This window comes from Castanea sativa, chromosome 6, assembly GCF_040712315.1.
Source record: "Castanea sativa cultivar Marrone di Chiusa Pesio chromosome 6, ASM4071231v1".
Classification (NCBI taxonomy): Eukaryota; Viridiplantae; Streptophyta; class Magnoliopsida; order Fagales; family Fagaceae; genus Castanea; species Castanea sativa.
The window spans coordinates 56,759,558-56,779,884 of NC_134018.1; the positions used below are offsets into that span (position 1 = coordinate 56,759,558).

A 20,327-nucleotide genomic window follows, 5' to 3' on the forward strand; every position below is an offset into this window, starting at 1 on the left:
CATTTGTTGAAAAATTGACTAATTTTCTTATTTGGCTGTAACTTGTAACTCTGAAAATGAGCTCAAAAACATTTTTGTTATTTGACTGCATAGAAAATCATTTATATTTCTTGTAATTTGAAATGATTATATAAACAAAAACTTTTATTCATGAGAATACACTTGAAATAAGAAATTATCTCCAGTTTTTTAGGTTATTGGAGAGGTCTAAATGACAACTAGATTTTTTATTTGGAATTGACATAAAGTGGGAAAAAGTTGCGGTCAATCCATGTTGGTCTGTAAAAACAAAGGAAGAATCAATGTTGATCTGTAAAAAAAAAAGGGAAGAGAAATTAACATTGGTTCTATTGGACCTGTTTCTTGTTGATCATGGAAAACATTTTTCGTTGAACTTGCATTTTCTGCAAAGTACAGACTGCAATATCGAACACCAAAGAGTAGTAAAAAACGTTTTTCAGAAAATACCTTTTGCTGAAACAAACCGAACAGCAATCAACTTTTGTCTCACCCTCTTAAATGAAAAAATGATGTCTGAGCGGGTGATCCCTCCCTAAGAATCAATGAGCATTCCTACAGAGGCCTCTTATAGTTGACGGTCTTGACAGTGTTTGAACCGAAGGCTTGCAAATTTATACAATATCAGAATGATAAAATTAGGCAACAAACTTGACTGGAGCCAATTGCACATAACAGGGACACGTCATCTTCCTATTGTGAGTTTATAGCCTAAGGCTCTAACCATGTTTGTAGCCAAACTTTGTTCATATCAAAATCGTGCTGCACAATGTCCCCACACCCACCCCAAAGAAACCAAAAAAACCCACAGATAGAGAGGACCTGGGGTTCCACAGATATGGTGAAACGAAAAAAGAAACCCAAAAAAACTACAGATAGAGAGAGACTGGGGTTCCACAGATATGGTGAAGCGAAAAAAGTGTTCACAAGCAATTTTCTATGTATTACACACCAATTAACACAACATGAACAAGTCCACATGGGACAAAAGTTATGAATACAAAGGAGTTTGAAATCCAATATTCAATCAGATACAGTGTTACATCTTCATTTCTGATGGGTATCCAAATGTGCCCCTAAACGTGTAAATAGGTAATACATTCAGAGTCTCACAGCGGTTAGTTTAAGAACAGCTACAACAGAATCTCAAATTGCTAAACATTTACAGCTAATTACATCATCATCAGAAGTAATTTTAGATATAGTAGAACTCATCATCACCCCTCCCATATTCCCTGCATTGCCAACATCAATCACAACGGTGCTAAGCCCCTTTCCTACAACAAAAATGGTTGTCCCAATAGCAACCATCTGGCAGGGTGGTCTTGTACGCAAAGTTGACAACCTCCCGACTGGTAACCATTCCCTAGTCTCTTTTTGCCACATTATCAGCCTGGTTCCTGAACTCTGATCCAATACATATAGGGTCCCATCCACAACAACTGCTGGACCCCGCCATCCAGATACCATGTCAGCATCTGCATGTTGCCATGTGCCGCTTGATGGTTCATAAACTACTGCATACACATGAGAAGTTACAGCAGAAGTGCCACATCGAATATAAATCTTCCCATCCATGACTATAGAATCTTCAATTTCAGGAACAATGTTTGGATCTGAGTGAGACTTCCAATTATCTGTGCAAGGGTCATAAGTGTCCCAAGAACTTGGATTGCTTGAATTTGAGCCTAACCCACCAATGGCATAGATTTTCTCATCTAGAACTTCACAAGCAAAATAACACCTGAATACATAGAAACTAAAGGATAATTTACTGTATCCCAGTGCGAAGAAATAGAAAATGATCTATAAGGAAAAACAAAAGTGATGAAAAGACATATACCAGTGTGCATACATTAATAGGCAAGTAACTTAAAAATGCATAAACACTACATAAAACAAAAATAAACACTAACAGCCTATAACCAGAGTTTTTTGGTCATAGCAATTAAAACTTTTAAAAACTAATCCTCAACTAACCTTGCACAACACCCCCCCCCAACACACCAGGGTTCTTCTTCTCTTGGTCCCCAACCCTTAAAACAGGACTTTCAAAGGAGAACTTGCCCAATTCATTAATGGATCATTTTGTAGTTCTGAACCCCGAAAATTAAAAAAGAAATACCTACTAGTAATTATATATGGAAAAATACAAAAAAGATGTAACAGGCTGTCCAATATTCTCCCACGCAGATTCAAGAAAATAAAGGTCTTTATTTTGTGAGTTTTCAAGCAAAAGAACACAAAAATTCAGCATTTCTCAATGTCGACAGAAGTCACAACTCACAACTGGCCAATGCTATTAAAAATGAAGAACAAAATGCATAAGGATTCCATAAATGCATGATAAAGTGTTCTTTCAGAAAGTGAAGATCAAGTGAACCTAGAGAAAACTTCAATTGTCACTGTGCAAAATGACTTTGTACTGCAATTAGGAGTATTACCTTGCAGTTGATAATGGAGCAACATCACTCCAAGTGTTCCTCGAAGTATCATAGCAGTAAACTTCATTGGTAGCATCTTCAGACCATCCACAGCCACCCAACAAGAAGAGTTTCTTACCCAAAACCTCAAAACCAATGCCTTTTCTCTTCAAACTGCGTGGTGGAAGTTCTTGAATGGGCTTCCAACATCTTCTTGATGAATTGGGGTCCAACACATAACAGCAAACCTGCTGAAATTTGTCTCGACACAAAGCATAAATCCAAGTCTCATCTAGTTTATGCTTTCGGCGGTAAGAATGCCACTCTTCACTGCACACTAGGTCTCTCCATCTCTTTGAAACACACCTAAGGAGCATATGGTACTTTCGAGGAACCCTCGCCAGGCAAAAAAGAGCAATGTCATCTGGAAGTCCACATATTAGAGGCATCAATTCCACTTGACTGACACTGTCTGATCCACTATCAAGATGTTCCATTTCAATCTTCGATGTCATGTGCAAGTGAAACCCTGCAAAATGTAGAAGAGAATCATAAGCCTCTTGAACATGCAGTAGGATTACACAGAAACTGGGAACCAACTACATGGTGGGATCCAATACCTAAACTAGTATTTGCAATTTGAGTGTCATACCTAAACTTGAGCAGATCATTTCATGGCCCATGTATACCCTTGATATTATTCATTGAAGGAAGCATTATTCCGATAATCACTTAATCAGTTTATTAAAGGGACAAAAAAAAAATCTAGAATTTGAAGCATACAACTTTCCTGTTTCTTTCTATAAAGCAAAAGAATTTTTGAGTACCCTATTGAAACCATGATCATCTCTCCCTCCCCTAATTTGAGACCCAATTTTGCACAAAAGGAATTATACCCATGTAATAAAAGCAAATCCTAAGCAAAAAGCAAATGGGTAATACAAAAAAGGATGAAAGAATTAATAAAGTTTTCATTTTTCAGCATTTGGACATACCAATCATGAAAAAAAAAAATGATTGTTAATATTAATGAATACTGTCAAACCCAAATGCATAAACTCATTTAAATGCTAAGAAAACCTAAATACAATAACATTCTTGACATGATTTCATATCTTCAGCTCAAAACAACAAACTCATTTCATTTTCCACAATTCTAATCATAAGGACTAAAAAGACAATTACAGTATTAAAGACTACAATCTCCAATATGAGTCAAATTGTTTCAACAAAAATTCCCTTTAAGAAAAACCCAAAAATAAATAAATAAAAATGAAAAGTATATGAGTTTAATCCCAATCAAAAGTCACCACTCTTCATCAGATCCATTGAAATTGATCAGAACAAACCCTTATCCCCTGTTTGGTCTCTAAGAGATCAGACGAAAATGAATGTGGTAGGTTGATTTCATTTTCAAATCCAACAATGTTAGAATAGAATAAGAAACAAACAGCCGAGTTGGAAAGAAATCAAAAGGAAAAGATTTTCAAAACCAAAAGAGAGAATTTAGAATGGACAGAGAGAGAGAGATTAGAGAGACCTGTGAGTGTCTTCGGGTTCGGTTAATGAATGAGGCTGCCGAAGTGGTACATAGTATTTGCCGTTTGCCGATGCGTGAAGCTATTAACTAACACTGGTTTTTTTTTTTTTTTTTCCTGATTACTCTAATTCTTGTTATTATTTTCTGATTTGTTTAGCAATTTATTTTGATTTTAAGAAACTAAATTAATAATTTAAGCTAAATTTAATTAAATATTGCATTGGCTTGGTGGCCATCCCAATCTTCTTTTATTTGTTGCTCTTTTGGAACCTCTCTCTCTCTCTCACAATCAACGCTGTTCTGAAATCAATGTAAAAATGCTGATGAGGCCTGAGGTTGCTTTTCCTTTTTAACTCATGTTTGGAAGTAAAATACTTAAAGCATCCACGTTCATTTTTTTCAATTCTATCTTATTTTACCATTCAAAAAGTCACTTTATCAATTATACAATACCATTTTTTATTACACCCAGCATCAAAACTTCTATTTTCCTATTCTACTCATTAAAATAATATATTTTCACATTAAAATATACAAAATGTCTCTCAGAGATACCCTGTTTCAAAAAAGAAAAACCCAAGAAACAACCACGCCACGGGCCAGCAACCACCACCACGCCACCGGCCAGCAACCACCACCACAACCAAACTCACCACCAACAACAACCACAAAAAACAACTACCAAGAGGGAAAAAAACACAAAAAATTTTCACCACACAAAAAATCTTAACACTATCAGAAAAACCCAAATCAATCCACACAACAAACTCAGCAAACCCAAATCAATCCACCACCCACCGATACACCACCTCGGCACCACCCCGAGACCCACGGCGGCTTAGTCACGGCGAGTATGGCACCACCCCAACCTGCCACATCTGCCTCCACATCAAACCCGAGCGCCACCAACCCATGAGACCCACGATCCACGGCGATCTCGGCTCCACCCCGATCCACCACCACGGCACCACCTCGAGACCCACGACGGCTTAGTCACGGCAAGCACAGCACCACCCCGACCTGCCACATCTACCTCCACATCAAACCCGAGCGCCACCAACCCATGAGACCCACGATCCACGGCGATCTCGGCTCCACCCCGATCCACCACCACGGCACCACCCCGAGACCCACAGCGGCTTAGTCACAGCGAGCGCGACACCACCCCGATCCATGGCCATGGCACCACCCCGATCTGCCACATCGAACCATGCTCCACCCAATATGAGACCCACGGAGGCTTGATTCAAGGAAAAATAGAGAAAAAAAGGAAAAAAGAAAAAGAAAGGGAAGACAGGGACGAGAAAGGGAGAAGGATTGAAGGAGAGAATCAGAGAACTGAAAAAGAAGAAAGAAAAAAGAGAGAAGAGATGAGAGTACCGGTGAGAGGGTGAGAAGATAAAGCAACAGTAAAACTAATAAAATAATAATATTTGGTTTTACAATTGAGTTACAGTGTGATTCTACATTTAGAATCACACTGTAGCTCAATTGTATTTTTTTTTACAATAGTTGTATTTTACACTTTTCAATGGAACTGATGTTTTGAGCCTAAATGGTATAATATCCTTGCATTTGCCATATGCCCTCTTCGTTGCGGATGCTCTTAGAGTTATATTCCATTTTATTATCTCAAAAAATTACTTTATCAATTATATTATATTATTTTACAATACTCCCAACATCCTAATTTTTATTTTACAATACAATACATTAAAATAATATATCTACACAATAAAATAATATATTTCAAAACATAAATAAAAGCCAAAAATGAGACAAAGAGAGAGACAGAGATTGAGATGTGAGACAGAGATTGGGAGGAGAGAGGATTGAATAGGATACAATTCTAAATTTGTAGCACAATTTACAATTATTTCCTTTTACAAATTTGTGATGGTACTGTAGCACAATTCTAAATTTTTATAGGATACAAGACAGATACAAGACTTGATGTTGACTTTTTTTTGCTTTGAATTGTAAATTTCTCAACATATACCATTTACCTTGTCAACTGCGAATGCTCTTAGTATAAAAGATTTTAAGAGTTTAATATGGCAAGTAAAATTTTTCAAGCAAATCACCAAAATCAATGGCTTAGCATCGAAGTTGTTGGTGACAAAGGTATGGTGATCGGACCATTGAAATCGGTAGCTAGAGTAGTGGCTTCGATGACCAGACCATTAGAATTGGTAGTCAAAACGATGGCTCCGGGGACCAGATTGTCAACTATCACCATTGGAGCGATATCTCGGTGACTGGACTGCCAATATCGGTCAACAAAACAGCGTCTTCAGTTATTAGACCTTTGACACTAGTTGCGGCACGTCAACTCTGGCCATTGGACTGCCAACATTGGACATCAATATGGCGTCTCCGGTCATCAAATCGCTAGCACAAATCACCAGTGAGGTGTCTCTTACCACTTGATTCCCGGTGAGATGTCTCTTGCCTCCGGATTGACAGTACTGGTCGTTAAAAACTAGACTGGTGACCTAGCAACCAAATGGGAGAAGGGAATCCACTGTGTGTTTTTTGAAAACGTTTTACTAAATTTTCAAAAGTAAAACATTTTACAAATTTTTATAAAGGTTTTTACTATCAACGGAAAATATTTTATAAGTCTGACCATATTTTACCGGTAAACAAACACTTGAAAATAGAAAAACATTTTCTGAAAAATATTTCACTTCAAAACATCTCAAAATCAATGAAGTTTGGGACTGCATCAACTGAATTAGATAACATCTCAAAATCAGCATATAACATTTGTTTTGTTGAGGACACTAGTAGTCAGGTTTGTGAGTGGCTCCAACATCAATAGAAAAACAAACCGGAAACTACAAGATTCACACACCCTCAATGTCCACAAGTATGTGTATATATAAATGATTTATATATAATTTTATCCTTTTGTATATAGCTTAGTTTCATCTCCAAAATGCTTATATATTCATCTCCTTCATACTCTTACCATTCCCTCTCCTCTTATCTCATTTTTCTTATTTTCATTAGAACCAATACTAACTCATTAGGGATGACAAAATTTTTTCACCCTGTTTTGCTCTTGTCCAAAGAAGGGACAAGATGGAGAAAGGATACCCATAACCTAATCCTATCCATGCCCTCCCTATGTGTAATTATATTGACATTCTAGATTTCTCTTCTTCTTTTCTTTCTTTTCTTTATATTTTTTTTTATATAAAAGCCCTCGTGGATTCCAAATCCATCCACTTCTCATTAAAATTGTTGATAAAAATTGGTCACATGAGAATAATTAGAGACCACAGGGAGTATGATTAGGTGGGAAGCGATGGTCATATAGTGTTATAGATCACTTGCAAGTCGTGAATAATTTCCATTAAAAAAAAAAAAAATCCCAACTAGATTGAATAGGGAGTATGATTAGAAATTGGAAAATGGTTTAATAGAATTTTAAGAGTAATAATTGTCAAACACTGGCTAAGTTGCTATTGCACACACAATACACACTCCTTTCAAATCTTGTTTCTGTTAAAATCGTGAGGACATAGAATGTATACAGAATGTGCAATAAAGAGTGTACCATGAGCAGCACTACACGGCAATGAGGGGGCTCAAATATATATATATATATATATATAAAATATTCTTTTACTTGTTTAATTTATTTTTAAAAATATTTTTGCACTTGCTGATCACATTAGCCTAGCCTAAAATCAAACAACATATATCACAGATCTCTCTCTCTCTCTCTCTTAGAGTAAAGGGTGAGTGTTTATCTGTTATGAGTGTGTCTATTATTATAAATTTATGTCATATGTGTGTGCCTATTTGATACTAACTGTGTGCATTATATATATATATATATATATATATATATATATATATATATTTTATAATGTTATTTGCGTGAATGTGTGTTTGTATAGTAAAATATAATATAACTTTATATAATTTGATAATTAAGAAATACAGAGAGTTTGTTACACTTGTGTACATTGTTATCATATTATAATAAACTTTTGTTATAAAATTAGTGATTCAAGACAAGAAAATAGTAAGGCTTGTGATTGTTCAAGCATTTGACTGGCTAAGTGTACGCTTCGTATATTATTTATGTATGGATGAGTATAGTTGTATGGTCAATAATTAATACAGTGCTAGTAAGTTGGGTTTTTGTCATTTAATTCAAAACATTTTTATATGAAACTAGAAACAGATAGATACCGACAATAGAATAAAAATAAAAATGTTATACAAACTTAACAAAATAAAATAAAAATTTTAAAAGAGAAAAAGAAAGAGAGAAAATTCAAATCTTAAATGCTACATAGTTGGAATAATTGACTTTCGCCCTTTTTCATTTTTGTTACAACTGCAGAAATCATTATTGAATATTTACTATAAAAGGTAAATATTGGGGGAATGGGCAAAATCTTGGCAAATAAACCTGATGGATCACCCAAAAGTTTAGCATAATACTCCATTGGCACGGCCTAGCATCAACCAGTTCACAGCTTTGACGCAGGTGGAGTTGTACTTCTAAGCACCCTAAGTAGGCCCTCTTGAGTTGCCGATGCAACATGCTGCTCATCAAGACATGCATAAATCAGCTCATGACACAGACATCACTTGGATGGAGAAAAAACAGCAAAAAGCAAAGAAAGAGTGAAAAAGAGTGGGAGGTAATTAAAGATGAATAAAGAAGATTGTTTCTGCTGTTTATGAACATATAATGAAATCTTTACCTCTCCCTTTCTATTGAAAATTTCACCAGAAACAAAGCCGCGTGCATTGTAGGCAGCAGGACTGAATATCTGGGGGGAAAAATAAACCCAAACAAACTTGCATGCATAAGCATCTAAACAAAACTAGACATGAGAACTAAAAACATATGGCACGTACCGCAAATAATAGCCAGTCATCAGCTCTGACAGGCCGGTGAAAGTGCATCCTGAGATGGAAATGAATACAAGCTTATAGTAATGAATTAATGATTGAAAAAAAAAAGTGGCAAAGGAATGCTCTTAAATCAACTTTGACCGTGAACCTAAATGCACATACAATATATAGTTGGCAACATGTATGTTGGGATATTTAAGTTTGCCAACAGAGATACTTCAAAGACATGACCAGAAACATCATTTGATAAATGATAGTAGCAGCGCATCTAGTCAACAATACAAAAGGAATTGTCCAATTTTTTTCTTTTTTAAATGCAGTTTGCTACTAGGCAATAGTTACCTGAATTCACTTTATGCTTCTCGTTTAAAATCTAAAACCATGTTAGCAAAATATGATTTGGTCATCATTTTCAGACATATAACAGCTTAAGCTCCACTATAAAAGCAGGGCCTATTGTGAAACTGATACTGAAATATAGAAGTACTCTATAATTTTGACATATTGGCCACACACTTCGGTGTTTAATTATCTCGTAATATAGCACAGATACTTACGAGTGGTCCAGACTAACAGCACTTGTCTTCAAATTCTTCCTACGGTGGGGATTCATACTAACTTGAAGAAATATCAGATCTGAAGTATATGCCACTACGCATCTGCAAATGACCAAAAAAGTGTATTAAAAAAAAAAGGAACAGAAATAAAGCCAAGTAAATTGGACCTTTATCCAGATATCATTAATAATATTTGAATTTATATTTGATTAAGAGTACAACAAACATCGCATAGGGGCATTATTTGTGCTGGTAAACTGTCCAAAGAACTCTTTTATATATGCCAACTAAACCTTTCTTGGGGCAAGGCCCAACAACAAAAATTTTCATCCTGACCTCTACGAAGGGTCAAACTAACAGTGAGGCTGATTTTTAGTCATGTAAATATAACAGATAGATGATATGGCACGTTAACTTAATTGGAATGTATCAATAATTACAGTATAAGGCTCCCTCAAAAACTATGCAGAACAATACAAAAGGCCACATTGCTCAGTCATTATGAAATACTTATTCTGCTCATCTTTTATTCAAGCAAAGCAGAACCCACCTTGGATATATATTTATAAAAAGGTTTTGCTTACCTATGCAAGGCCTGATCATCAGAGAGTTTGCCTTTTGCTCTAAACCAATACCTCAAACTGCAATACAAATAAAATGTACTCAAAAGATGTGGCTTGTAAACATGGATTTGCATGCAAGCAAAAACCATATCCATATTTCTAGAATAAGTGGTGCGCATATTTAGCCCATAGGAAAAGATGAATATCAAACACAATAATCCAGGCTAACCTTGGAGGAGATTTAGTCTGATTGGTTGAAGTTCTGGGCTCACAAAACCGTATCTCTATGGGCCAAGGGATGAAATTTTTAGCGGCCACCTTGTTCCGATAAGTCCTGAATCAGCCAAACACAAACATTTTAGCTATGTAAGATGAAAAAAATTAGAGTCAATAATCTAACCAAACTACAGCGTTCATTCAGTTATTAGACTCGTAATCAAAAGATGATCTTTAGGTACAATAACAATGAAAATCCATCCAATTTCACAATTACTGCAAAGCACACATTACCCAGGAAAACCAGCAACCGTACTCAAAACAAAACATAAGCAAACTGAACAGAACTATGAAACAATGTCCCATGCTTGTCTCTATCAATTCCTAAAACTAGCAGAAAAATATTAATAGCATTAAATAAAATACAGTTTAAACAAGTTGACAGTTCACACATATATGGCAGATTTTCTGGTGCCTATCTTCAAGTGAAGCCAAATACAGACATAATTATGGTTCACTTTATTCTTAGGCTCTAACTGGAAGGCTATCACGGTCTACTTTGCTGGAGGCTCACAAGCTTATATCAAATAGGATCTGATATAGAGAAAGCACTGTTTTTGTGTAGGTTCGCTTGCATGCATTTGCTGCCAGTGATTATTTTTCTCCTTTCTACCTTGTCTAAATTTTTTATTTTTTATTTGTTTTTTATACTTATTATTGACTCTTCGGTGTATCTCTTGTATACTTCCAATGGGTTGTTCCCCTTTGCACTCTTAATGAAATTTGTTTCCTCATAAAAAAAAGAACTGAATTTGTACTCATGAATATATAATGAACATGTAACATTTTATTTAATAGCCTGGTAGAGAAGTATACTATCAACCATACCACGTGTATCCTAAGACTCCCATGTAGCATAGATAACTATATAGTGAGTTTGACAATACCAAAAATAGCATCTTATCTTCAAAGCAAGTAAAGGTGGACATTCATCCTTAGCCTTATATCTTTAAACACTTACACAACCTATGGAATGGTGAATTCCTATATAATATATAACTTACTTTTTTTTTTTTGATAAGTAATATATAACTTACTTTCTTTTAAATCCTAAAGATGGTTTTGCTTGCTAAATGAGGCAGCCTTGTACCGAACCTAAAATTTATGAAGCAACAAATAAAGAATTTAGTAATTCTCCTATACTTGAATTTCTTGATTCATAAACAGATTCTTCAAGTCATTCTTCTTAAACCTAATAACTCTGAAAGATGGGGGAGTTTAGAAGGAAGGAATGGAATGATTAGGATAGAATGCTCATTCCATCCCATTCCCTTCTAAACATTCCTTCCAAAAGTGGGAGGAACACTCAATCCTTTAATGAAATGGTGGTAAATTATCGATTTTATCCCTATTTTGAGACAAAAGAAAAAACAAAAAGGAGTTGGGTATAATAATAAAACTATATATTTATTTCATTTCTGTTCCTTCTTATAAAATTTCCAAATACATTATATTCCATTTGGTTCCATTCCATAATGTTCTTTTAAAAACTCCCAAAACTAGTGTTTACTATGATCATTATAAAGTACGTAAAAGCACATCAGCAAGAAAACAAATAAACAAAACAATAACCAAGAACCAATCATTTATAGAATAACATGAAATACACAAGGAAAGATGAATCATTTATATCTAACTAGTGGAGATATGGAACGTCCATATGCAAGGGCAGATAGCAATAACCTGTGAATTGCGTGGTACAAATCTTACCTTGGTAGACGTGGATCCGTGAGACGTCTTTCACGTAGCTCTTCCATTGATGGAAGCTGCAAGTTGGAGAAAATAATTAAAACAGCAAGAAATGGGAAAATGTTTAATAAAAAATGGAAAACAAATATTAGTTACCATCTCTGGAGCAGGTACAGAAGGCATTGTTGCTTCCTGGCGGTCAAACCCTTCTTCTTCTTTCTGTAAATTCAACTTAATCAAATGTTACATTTGCAACACTAAAATAATTTTAAATATTCACACCATCAAAACCACATTACAAAATTCATGGCAACAAAAATGCATCATGATCAAAAAGTAACCACTAGCCAAACCCAACTCAGGAAAATTTCTATAGCATGCAATCAACTCATACCTGAAATGAAGCAAGTAATGTGAATACAATTTTCCCCTTCTGTATCGCATCTACTCTTCGGGTAGCAAAGCTTTTCCCATCACGTACTCGTTCAACTTGATATATAATTGGCACTACAAAGGCATATTTACATGCATACCATTAATAACTTTCGCACTAATTTTAATCCATGAAAGGGATAATGGATTAGGGTACCAGAAATTTATATCATTGTGCAAAAATTTAAATTATAGTTCCATAATCATGAAGATATAATATTAGTTCCAGTAGCAGAAATGCAGAACAGTATATACTTCAACACTGCATGAATCCACAACTTATTAAATCAATAATTTGACATGAAAACTTCAAGCACAAAACCATTTCAAAGCCATAATTTGTTCGAACTTTTACTTCTTTATGCAGTCATTAAAAATGAAGAATATTTTGGGCTTTTTACGCAGACAACAAGAGGCTTGGAGACAAGCAACTTAAACGTAAAAAGAAATATTTTGAAACAGGCCTAGACTTGTTACACCTCCAAATCCAATCACTTTTTTTAGTCTAATCAAGTCATGCTATAGTATTTCTGTCAAAATGGATGCCACTGTTTAGGGTTACACCCACACACAAGAGGCAAGGGCAAAATCAACAGAGGGGAAAAGTACTGTCTAGGATGACTCCAACTGGGTTTTTTTTATTTTTTTTGGGGGGGGGGGCTTTTCTCAAGAATGTAAGGTAGAAAAGTCTTAAGGAAATTGAGAATATAAAGTCTAACATTAAGTTGGTAGGGAACAAATTTGTTTCTCTTATTACTTATTTGTTACTGCAGTTGAGACGAGACAAGTAACAATTATCTTTCAATTAGCTAGATTAGAGACCAACATACATCCTCCAGAAATAAAAAGGAAAAATGGTAATAATCATAATAATATTAACAATCCCTCTATCCCTTTTTGTTTGTCAATCGTCATAAATTGAATGTCTCAAGGAATCTATATATTTTTATATAAAATATTAAAGTTGAAGCTAAGAGAATGTTCAATGTTGAAACCCCAAGGTGATTCACATTACACCAAGTGACATAACTAATTTTGCGCAAATTTGAGTCCTAAAACTAAAAGACTATCTCAAAAATAAGATAATGGATGATGGATATAACTTAATTACAGATGACACATATCCTTATCAAAAAATATGTGCAATTTATAAATATATATATATATATGGAAGTAATTACTGAAATTTTAAATCTATGAAATTTTAAAAGCCTTAAAATTAACAATGCTTTTATTGAGATTCTTTTTCACATAGTTCATTATATATTTCAATTTAAGTTGTCAATAAATTTATTATAAAGAAAATCAATTGGATTTGAAGTTATAAACAAAATTTTGTGAATTGAGGAAGAAAAAACCAGAAAACTGCCTAAGCTTTGTTTACTATTTGATGGCAGTCACATGCAATTGATATCTGCATAACTACTTCCTTTAATATTTATTATTTTTACTGCATTCCAATTCAAAAACGTAAAGGTAGTATCGGGACGTCCATGCACTGTTATGAGACATCCTAAAGAAAGATGGACAAAAATTGGTACAGAGTAATAACATTGGAAAGAAATGCTATCCACAGAAGTTTAACACTAGGTGACAGAAATGAACTTACTGTCAAAATCCCCAACAAGAAGAAAATACGCATGCAAACTATGGACAACCTTTAAAAAATCAACAGTTTTTGATGCCGCAGCCAATGCCTGCACAGCACACATCATCTTAAAGACTGAGTATGTTAAAAGCTCCAGCCATTATTGATTCCAAGTTGCATTCACTGTCTGTGTCCGATAAAATTAAACTCCATTTATATATATAAAATATACTTGTTTGAGCTGCACGGGTTATCCCAAAATGTAATACACTGGAAAAAAAGGATGAGTATTCTTATAGCAACTACAAAAAATTACTAATAAATGTTGACAGTAATAAATATTCAAATTGAACTTAACTTAAATTCATGCACAGAGAAATCCAGATGCTGCGGTAGTGATTAAATTCATCATTTCCTAATAGTTTAAGCTTTTGAGAGAATCGGTAATTTAACATAGTATCAGAACAAGAGGTTTTTGAGTTTATTCCCAGTCTCCATTTTACCTCCCATTTTAATCGTTCAAAATCCCATGTGTTGGAACTCGCTCATTAAGGAGGAGTTTAGGCCCACAAAAGAGGGAAAATGTTACAATTATGGTTAAGTGGTTAAATTTTTCACTTCCTAATAGCTTAAATTTTTGGAAGAATCGGTAATTAAAAAAGTATATGAAAGCAATATAGACAATTGTTTAAAGAAGTGTAAGTCACTCTATAATCTAATGACATAAGTGTCTTGAAAGTTCTCAAAAGATAGTCTAGAGATCAAGTGACATATTGACATTGAAAAAAACAGCAAACATTAAACCATACATTGCCATGTTCAACATTCAACTTTAAAGACTACACTCCAAGAAAGTAATCGTTTTTCAACTTCCACAAACACATGATGTAGTGAATTTGCAAGTGATTAGATTTGTATAGATCATACATGCAGATGAATAAGAGGAAGATAGATAGTGCAACCATAGCATGATTACAGAAACAATATCCTCTTTGGAAGTTGAAGGTTAAGACAAAGCCCAAGAGTACGTGTCCATGGTAGCTAATTAGATTTTATAATTTAATTATTATTTAGCCATTCTAGAGTCAAGGGTATCTTAGTGATTTTACAATTGTTGGGTATGGGCCACTATTATGGGCCTTGGGTTTTCTTCTATTAAAAAGTAAGTCTTACTTCGCCTATGGGACTTTATGTATTGGCTTTGGTTCAACTCACTTAGGGTCTAGTTTAGTAGTCAAAGTAACAGTCCTAGTTCTACTAAGAGAAGTTAAAAGTTAGGATCTATATAACTGTACTCAAAGAAGTTAGAGTTGATCAATAAAATATTGATTATATTGAGAATTGAAGCACATTGGTCTTAGTATTCTTTTTCCTCCATTTCTCTTTTTTATTTTCTTCTTTTCATTCTTGTGGTACTGTTCACAATATTATTCACAGGTAATGTTCATGGCCACTGTTGCAGATTTGAAAATTTCCTTTTCCTTTTCTTCTTCTCTTTTCATTCATAAAACAAATATTTTCTATTTTGAACCCTAAACCTTCTTCTAAAAGGTTCATAACTATCATTGGCAAATCTTCCCAAACGTTGACCCACCACAAGCACATGTATACAAGTTCTCTAATATGTCCTAGTTCAAAGATTCTGCCCTAGTACAGGCTATTACAATATGCAATTATCTATTACTTGTTTTTACTGGAAACTTGTTTTACAAAACATGCCAGTAGGAAAGAGAGACAGAGAGCAGCTTAATCTTGCCTGTCCAATAAATTGTCCTCCAAAAACCTTTCCAAACTTTGGCGCATCTGGTAAGGTGATCCCCCGGAATATGTTTACCTTAAAAGGGAAAAACAAAGTTGCATCTTTAGCATAAACCTAAAGTTCAGAGTTTTTCTGTATAAGCATATGGCAAACATTTCCCAGAACAAAAAACAAAATTTAGAAGGTGATACACGAGAAACTCATGGATAGTCTAATAAACTTTGTACAGAAAATGCTAGATCAAATTATTACGAAAAGGGAATTCATTATCCCTAGAATAAGAAGAAGGTCCAACAGGTGGTAAAGGCAGAGGGATGTACACATTAGCAAAGAATAAAAAGAAGGATGTGGCATTAGCCATGAGGAATGACAAGAAAGGAGTCGTGCAGCTCAACTCCCCATGCTTGGAAATGAGGCTCCAAAGCATTTGTCTGCCAGTTGGGACAATTTTTCACTATTTCCAAATTTGCACAATAGGCTTATGAATTTCTTCTTTTAATCCTCTTAAAACTACACATCCACAATTCTTTGTATTTGATCTGACAAGTATAATATGATTTACATGAAAATGTATGAGCTTTCATAAAATAATTTCATAAGGAAAAATTCATTTGTAATGCTTAGCATGTGAACATAAAAACAAAATACCCAGAAGTAATCAGGAATACAATAACAAAAACACAATAAGAATAGTTGTACTTGTAGAAAGCTTGAACAAAATATGCTAGCAAGAAAAATCAATATGAAAAAGCTCTATGCAGAAGCGTACACACTCAAAATCAAAACAGAAGATTGTCAAACAACAGTTAAAAAACACACTTCTATTGGCTCCAAGTGTAATATACTCTCCACAAGTGAGCATGTCTCGAGGGCTTTTTCTGCATTCCAGATTGATTTTGTCTGCAGCAATCTACAATGTTCACGGGGTAGCACCAAGCATGTCAGCTGCCATGACAAACAAAACATTAGAAACTCACTACAGTCATGCACAAAAACAGCTTCTGGAGATAAATCTCAATAAGCTTGAGCAGTCTGCATGATGTATATGTTATGGGAAAGCAAAAGCCAAAGATAAATGATATACATGTGAGTGTATTTATTTTGCAGCTACCTTAGTCAAAGCAATTACATTTGCCTCATTAACAAGTGTAGACATGCCTGCAACAAAAAGTTCACATTATTCCCATAATTTTTTGACAACATATTAGGCATATATACAGAGATGCAAATAACACAAGAAGCAACATAAATATATCGCCACTTTTTTTGATAAACTAGAGTAAAGGCCACTTTGACCATCAATGCCACCAATTTGTCATAAATAAGGTACCAATATAGCAAATAACAAACAACTTTATGCACCCTTCTGTGAGAAACATGTCATATATAGAGATACTTTGGAAATAATAACACCCTCCATTGCACCAAAACCCATATATAAAATATAAACTCTTCAAAAATGAACCGGTCAACATAACTCTGTAGATGATAACAATAATAAACTAAATTACCAACATATTCATATTTGGCTGAATGACAACAATAAATAGCTTACAAATTAAAACAAAAACAGAATACAATTTCTAACCATAACCAAAATAATCATATCGCTTCAATTGGAACTCTGTACGATTTTCTTCATCAGCAGCAACAGATCCGACAGCCTCAGCCTGTAAACCAGGAGATTAAACTTTCAGCCTTTTAAATTTATCATCCTTCCAAGGAATTTTTTTTTTTGGGATAAAAAAACTATATTCATCACTCTAAGAAAGAGATTATCTCAGGTAAGCTTACCTCTCCATCCCATATAAAGTAAACTTCATCGCCACTTTCACCCTCACGAACAACATGCTCTCCAGGATCTACAACCCAACACATTAAACAAACAAAAAATCATTGCTAACCCCGCTCAGTAAAGAAAATTCCAAAAAGGGCATGGGTGGAACTAGGTGCGGGGATAACGGGGTTGCCACTCCGCCCAAATTTTAATAAAATTTATTAATCATTTGTATAAATATTCAAAACCCACCAATAAAATTCAAATATTCATGAAATTGGAACTTTCAAAACTATCTCATAAAATGCGAATAAAGGTATAAATCTATCACAGAGACACACCCACATTATCCAATAAGAATTTTTCATTAATCCTTATACAATCTCACACGAAAAAATAATATCTAACTACAAAAAACTCAACATGTCAAAAATTCCAAAAGAGAAACTCAATCAAGAACCTCCATTGTGGTATTAGTTTAATCCCTTGTTAGAAAACATAAAAAATTTCATAAATTGGCACTGAAATGAACAAACTCTGAATGTTTTTACTGTTTAGTAGCTAAGAAAACTTACTAATTCATTATAAAATACATAAACAAACGTTTCAATCTATAACTACAATTACCTACTAGTAGTAATAGTAATAATAATAATAATAATAATGAGAAATGGAATTGTAATATACCGTAGCGTTTGACAAAGACAACTTCAGCGATTTTCTTGAGAGACGAGCCTGGTAGCCTCTGTAGCAACGGGACACAGCTCAGAAACTCCATCACTGCCAAACCATTTCAAAATTCAACTCAATTATTCAAACAAAGACATAGTTTTTTTTTTTTTTTTTTAATGTTTGTTTTGTAATTTGAAACTCTCTGACCTGATTCGGTGTCGACTGCAGCCATTGGAAATTGATTGAGCAACGGAAAATTGTGAAAGTGAGAGAGAGAGAGAGAGAGAGAGAGAGACGTTAAAATAAGAAAGCGGTAAATAGTCAACAGCGGTTCCGTTCCGGCTCTTTATAAGAAGAAGCAGAGTAATCATATGCTATACATGTAGGGAGAAAAGGTTAGGGGTTTGGTGTTTCGCGGTGTAGGATAACAGTTTGCACTGCTTGATGTGATCTAGCCAATGGAAGTGGATGCTTTCTCCGACTGTGTGGGGCCCTCCTTATCTGAGAGAGTTGAAGAGAAATCAATCATTGGTGATATTTTTAGGACTACAAACTTTTTAACAACTTTGTCACAATTTTGTTGCGTAAGAATTTATGAATGGTGAAATTATGGACCATATGAGCTCACTATCTTATGTCCACCGCTTATGTCCACCAATTACGGCTCATTTCATAGCAAAGTTGCCATAAAATTATAGAAATGTTTGAGTTATTAGACTTAACCCCATTCATTTTCGACAACTTGGTTGTTGAGACTTCAAAGGGTCAAACATTAATGGCCCATCACAGATATGGCAAAGATTTGTTGTTGCCAATTAACTCACTTTTGTCTTTTACTAGTTTTGTTTTGGGGAGTAATTCTTAGATTCCAAGCATGAAATTTTTTTTTTTTGGTCTCACATTTTACTGATTGAATTTACAGTGAGATTCACTATGAATGTGAGATGCTCTTAAAGTATCTAAGAATATTCCTCATTTGAAAGGAGGGAAAGTTATTGAAGGGATAATTTTAGATTTTTTTTTTCTTTATTTGGGAGATTTAATAGAGGGAGTGAAATTAGGAGTGAACTCTCATTAGTCATTCTTTTTTATTCTCTCGTAATCTCAAATTTTCATTCCTTCAAAATTGAGAAAAATTTGAAGAAATGAAATTAGATTTAATGAATTTTTACTAAAAGTCCTGAAATACTCCTATACCAGTATTATTCCTATTAGAGATGACAATTTCTGTCCGACCCACGGGTACCCGGCTCGGCCTGACCCAATAAAGAATAGGGCCGGGTTTGGGTTAAGAAAAAACCCGAAGCGAGTCTCAGTCAAGTTCGAGTTTTGGGTAAAAACCCGGCTCGAACCCAAACCCGACCCAACCCGTTTAAACTTAAAGTAAAATTACTAAAATACCTACCTATATATATGTCACTTATATCAAACCCTACCTATATATTACTGAAATCTCTAACACTCCTCTCACTCAACTGCCCTCTCTCTCTCTCTCTCAAGCTCTCATGCACTGCCACCAGCCCCCCCTCACGACCTCGCTCAACTACTCTCTCACGGCCTCGCTCAACCTCACGACCCCATGGCCTCATTCAACCTCAAGTCTTTGTTTGTTCAGCCTCACGCCCGTGATTTTTCTTTCTTCTTTTTTGGTTCATTTCGTCTTTCATTATTTTTTCTTTGTTTGTGTTTGTGTTTTTTATTTTGAAAAGGAAAATCATAAATTTGAAATTTTTGTGTTTGTGATTTCTATGTTTGTGTTTGTGTTAGGATTTCTATGTTTGTGTTTGTGATTTTGAAAGGGAAAATCAGAAAATTTTGTGTTTGTGAAATCTGTGTTTATGTTTGTGTTAGGATCTGCATTTGTGTTTGTGATTTTGAAAGGGAAAATCTGAATTTTTTTTCTTTATGAAATCTATGTTTGTATTTGTATTAGGATTTGTGTTTGTATTTGTGATTTTAAAAGGGAAATTCATATATCTGAAACTTGTGTTTTTGATATCTGCATTTGTGTTGTGATTTAGGGCATGGCATGACGGGACTAGGGATGGCAATTTAGATCCGACCCGCGGATACCCGGCCCGGCCCGACCCTAATGGGCCGGATTTTACCCGGCCCGATAAAGAATAGGGTCGGGTATGGGTTTTTAAAA

General features: G+C 34.6%; 2 protein-coding genes across 2 annotated transcripts; both read right to left on the reverse strand.

The window, feature by feature from the left end:
- Nucleotides 1-925: 925 nt before the first annotated feature.
- On the reverse strand, nucleotides 926-4,272 carry LOC142638385 (F-box/kelch-repeat protein SKIP4). Its single transcript, XM_075812418.1, has 3 exons — nucleotides 3,982-4,272; nucleotides 2,463-2,970; nucleotides 926-1,762 (listed from the first exon to the last, which is right to left on the reverse strand). Exons 2-3 carry the CDS (start codon nucleotides 2,954-2,956, stop codon nucleotides 1,165-1,167), a joined length of 1,092 nt encoding a protein of 363 aa, XP_075668533.1. The 5' UTR covers nucleotides 2,957-2,970; nucleotides 3,982-4,272; the 3' UTR covers nucleotides 926-1,164.
- Nucleotides 4,273-8,159: 3,887 nt separating this feature from the next.
- On the reverse strand, nucleotides 8,160-18,522 carry LOC142641084 (acyl-CoA hydrolase 2). Its single transcript, XM_075815458.1, has 17 exons — nucleotides 18,386-18,522; nucleotides 18,194-18,286; nucleotides 17,524-17,591; nucleotides 17,318-17,399; nucleotides 16,841-16,887; nucleotides 16,549-16,674; nucleotides 15,727-15,804; nucleotides 13,992-14,079; nucleotides 12,345-12,457; nucleotides 12,107-12,169; nucleotides 11,972-12,027; nucleotides 10,215-10,319; nucleotides 10,007-10,063; nucleotides 9,423-9,524; nucleotides 8,869-8,917; nucleotides 8,712-8,780; nucleotides 8,160-8,549 (listed from the first exon to the last, which is right to left on the reverse strand). The coding sequence occupies exons 1-17, from the start codon at nucleotides 18,408-18,410 to the stop codon at nucleotides 8,475-8,477; spliced, it is 1,296 nt and encodes a 431-aa protein (XP_075671573.1). The 5' UTR covers nucleotides 18,411-18,522; the 3' UTR covers nucleotides 8,160-8,474.
- Between the last annotated feature and the right edge of the window lie 1,805 nt (nucleotides 18,523-20,327).

Excerpts from the sequence above, each read along its gene's own strand:
- LOC142638385 (XM_075812418.1), bottom strand. The coding sequence starts at position 2,956 with ATGACATCGAAGATTGAAATGGAACATCTTGATAGTGGATCAGACAGT. Across the intron at positions 1,763-2,462 it reads GCTCCATTATCAACTGCAAG|GTGTTATTTTGCTTGTGAAG; the intron begins GTAATACTCCTA and ends CTATGTATTCAG.
- LOC142641084 (XM_075815458.1), bottom strand. The coding sequence starts at position 18,410 with ATGGCTGCAGTCGACACCGAATCAG. Across the intron at positions 17,592-18,193 it reads TGTCTTTGTCAAACGCTACG|ATCCTGGAGAGCATGTTGTT; the intron begins GTATATTACAAT and ends GTTGGGTTGTAG. Across the intron at positions 14,080-15,726 it reads GAGGACAATTTATTGGACAG|GCATTGGCTGCGGCATCAAA; the intron begins GCAAGATTAAGC and ends TGTGCTGTGCAG.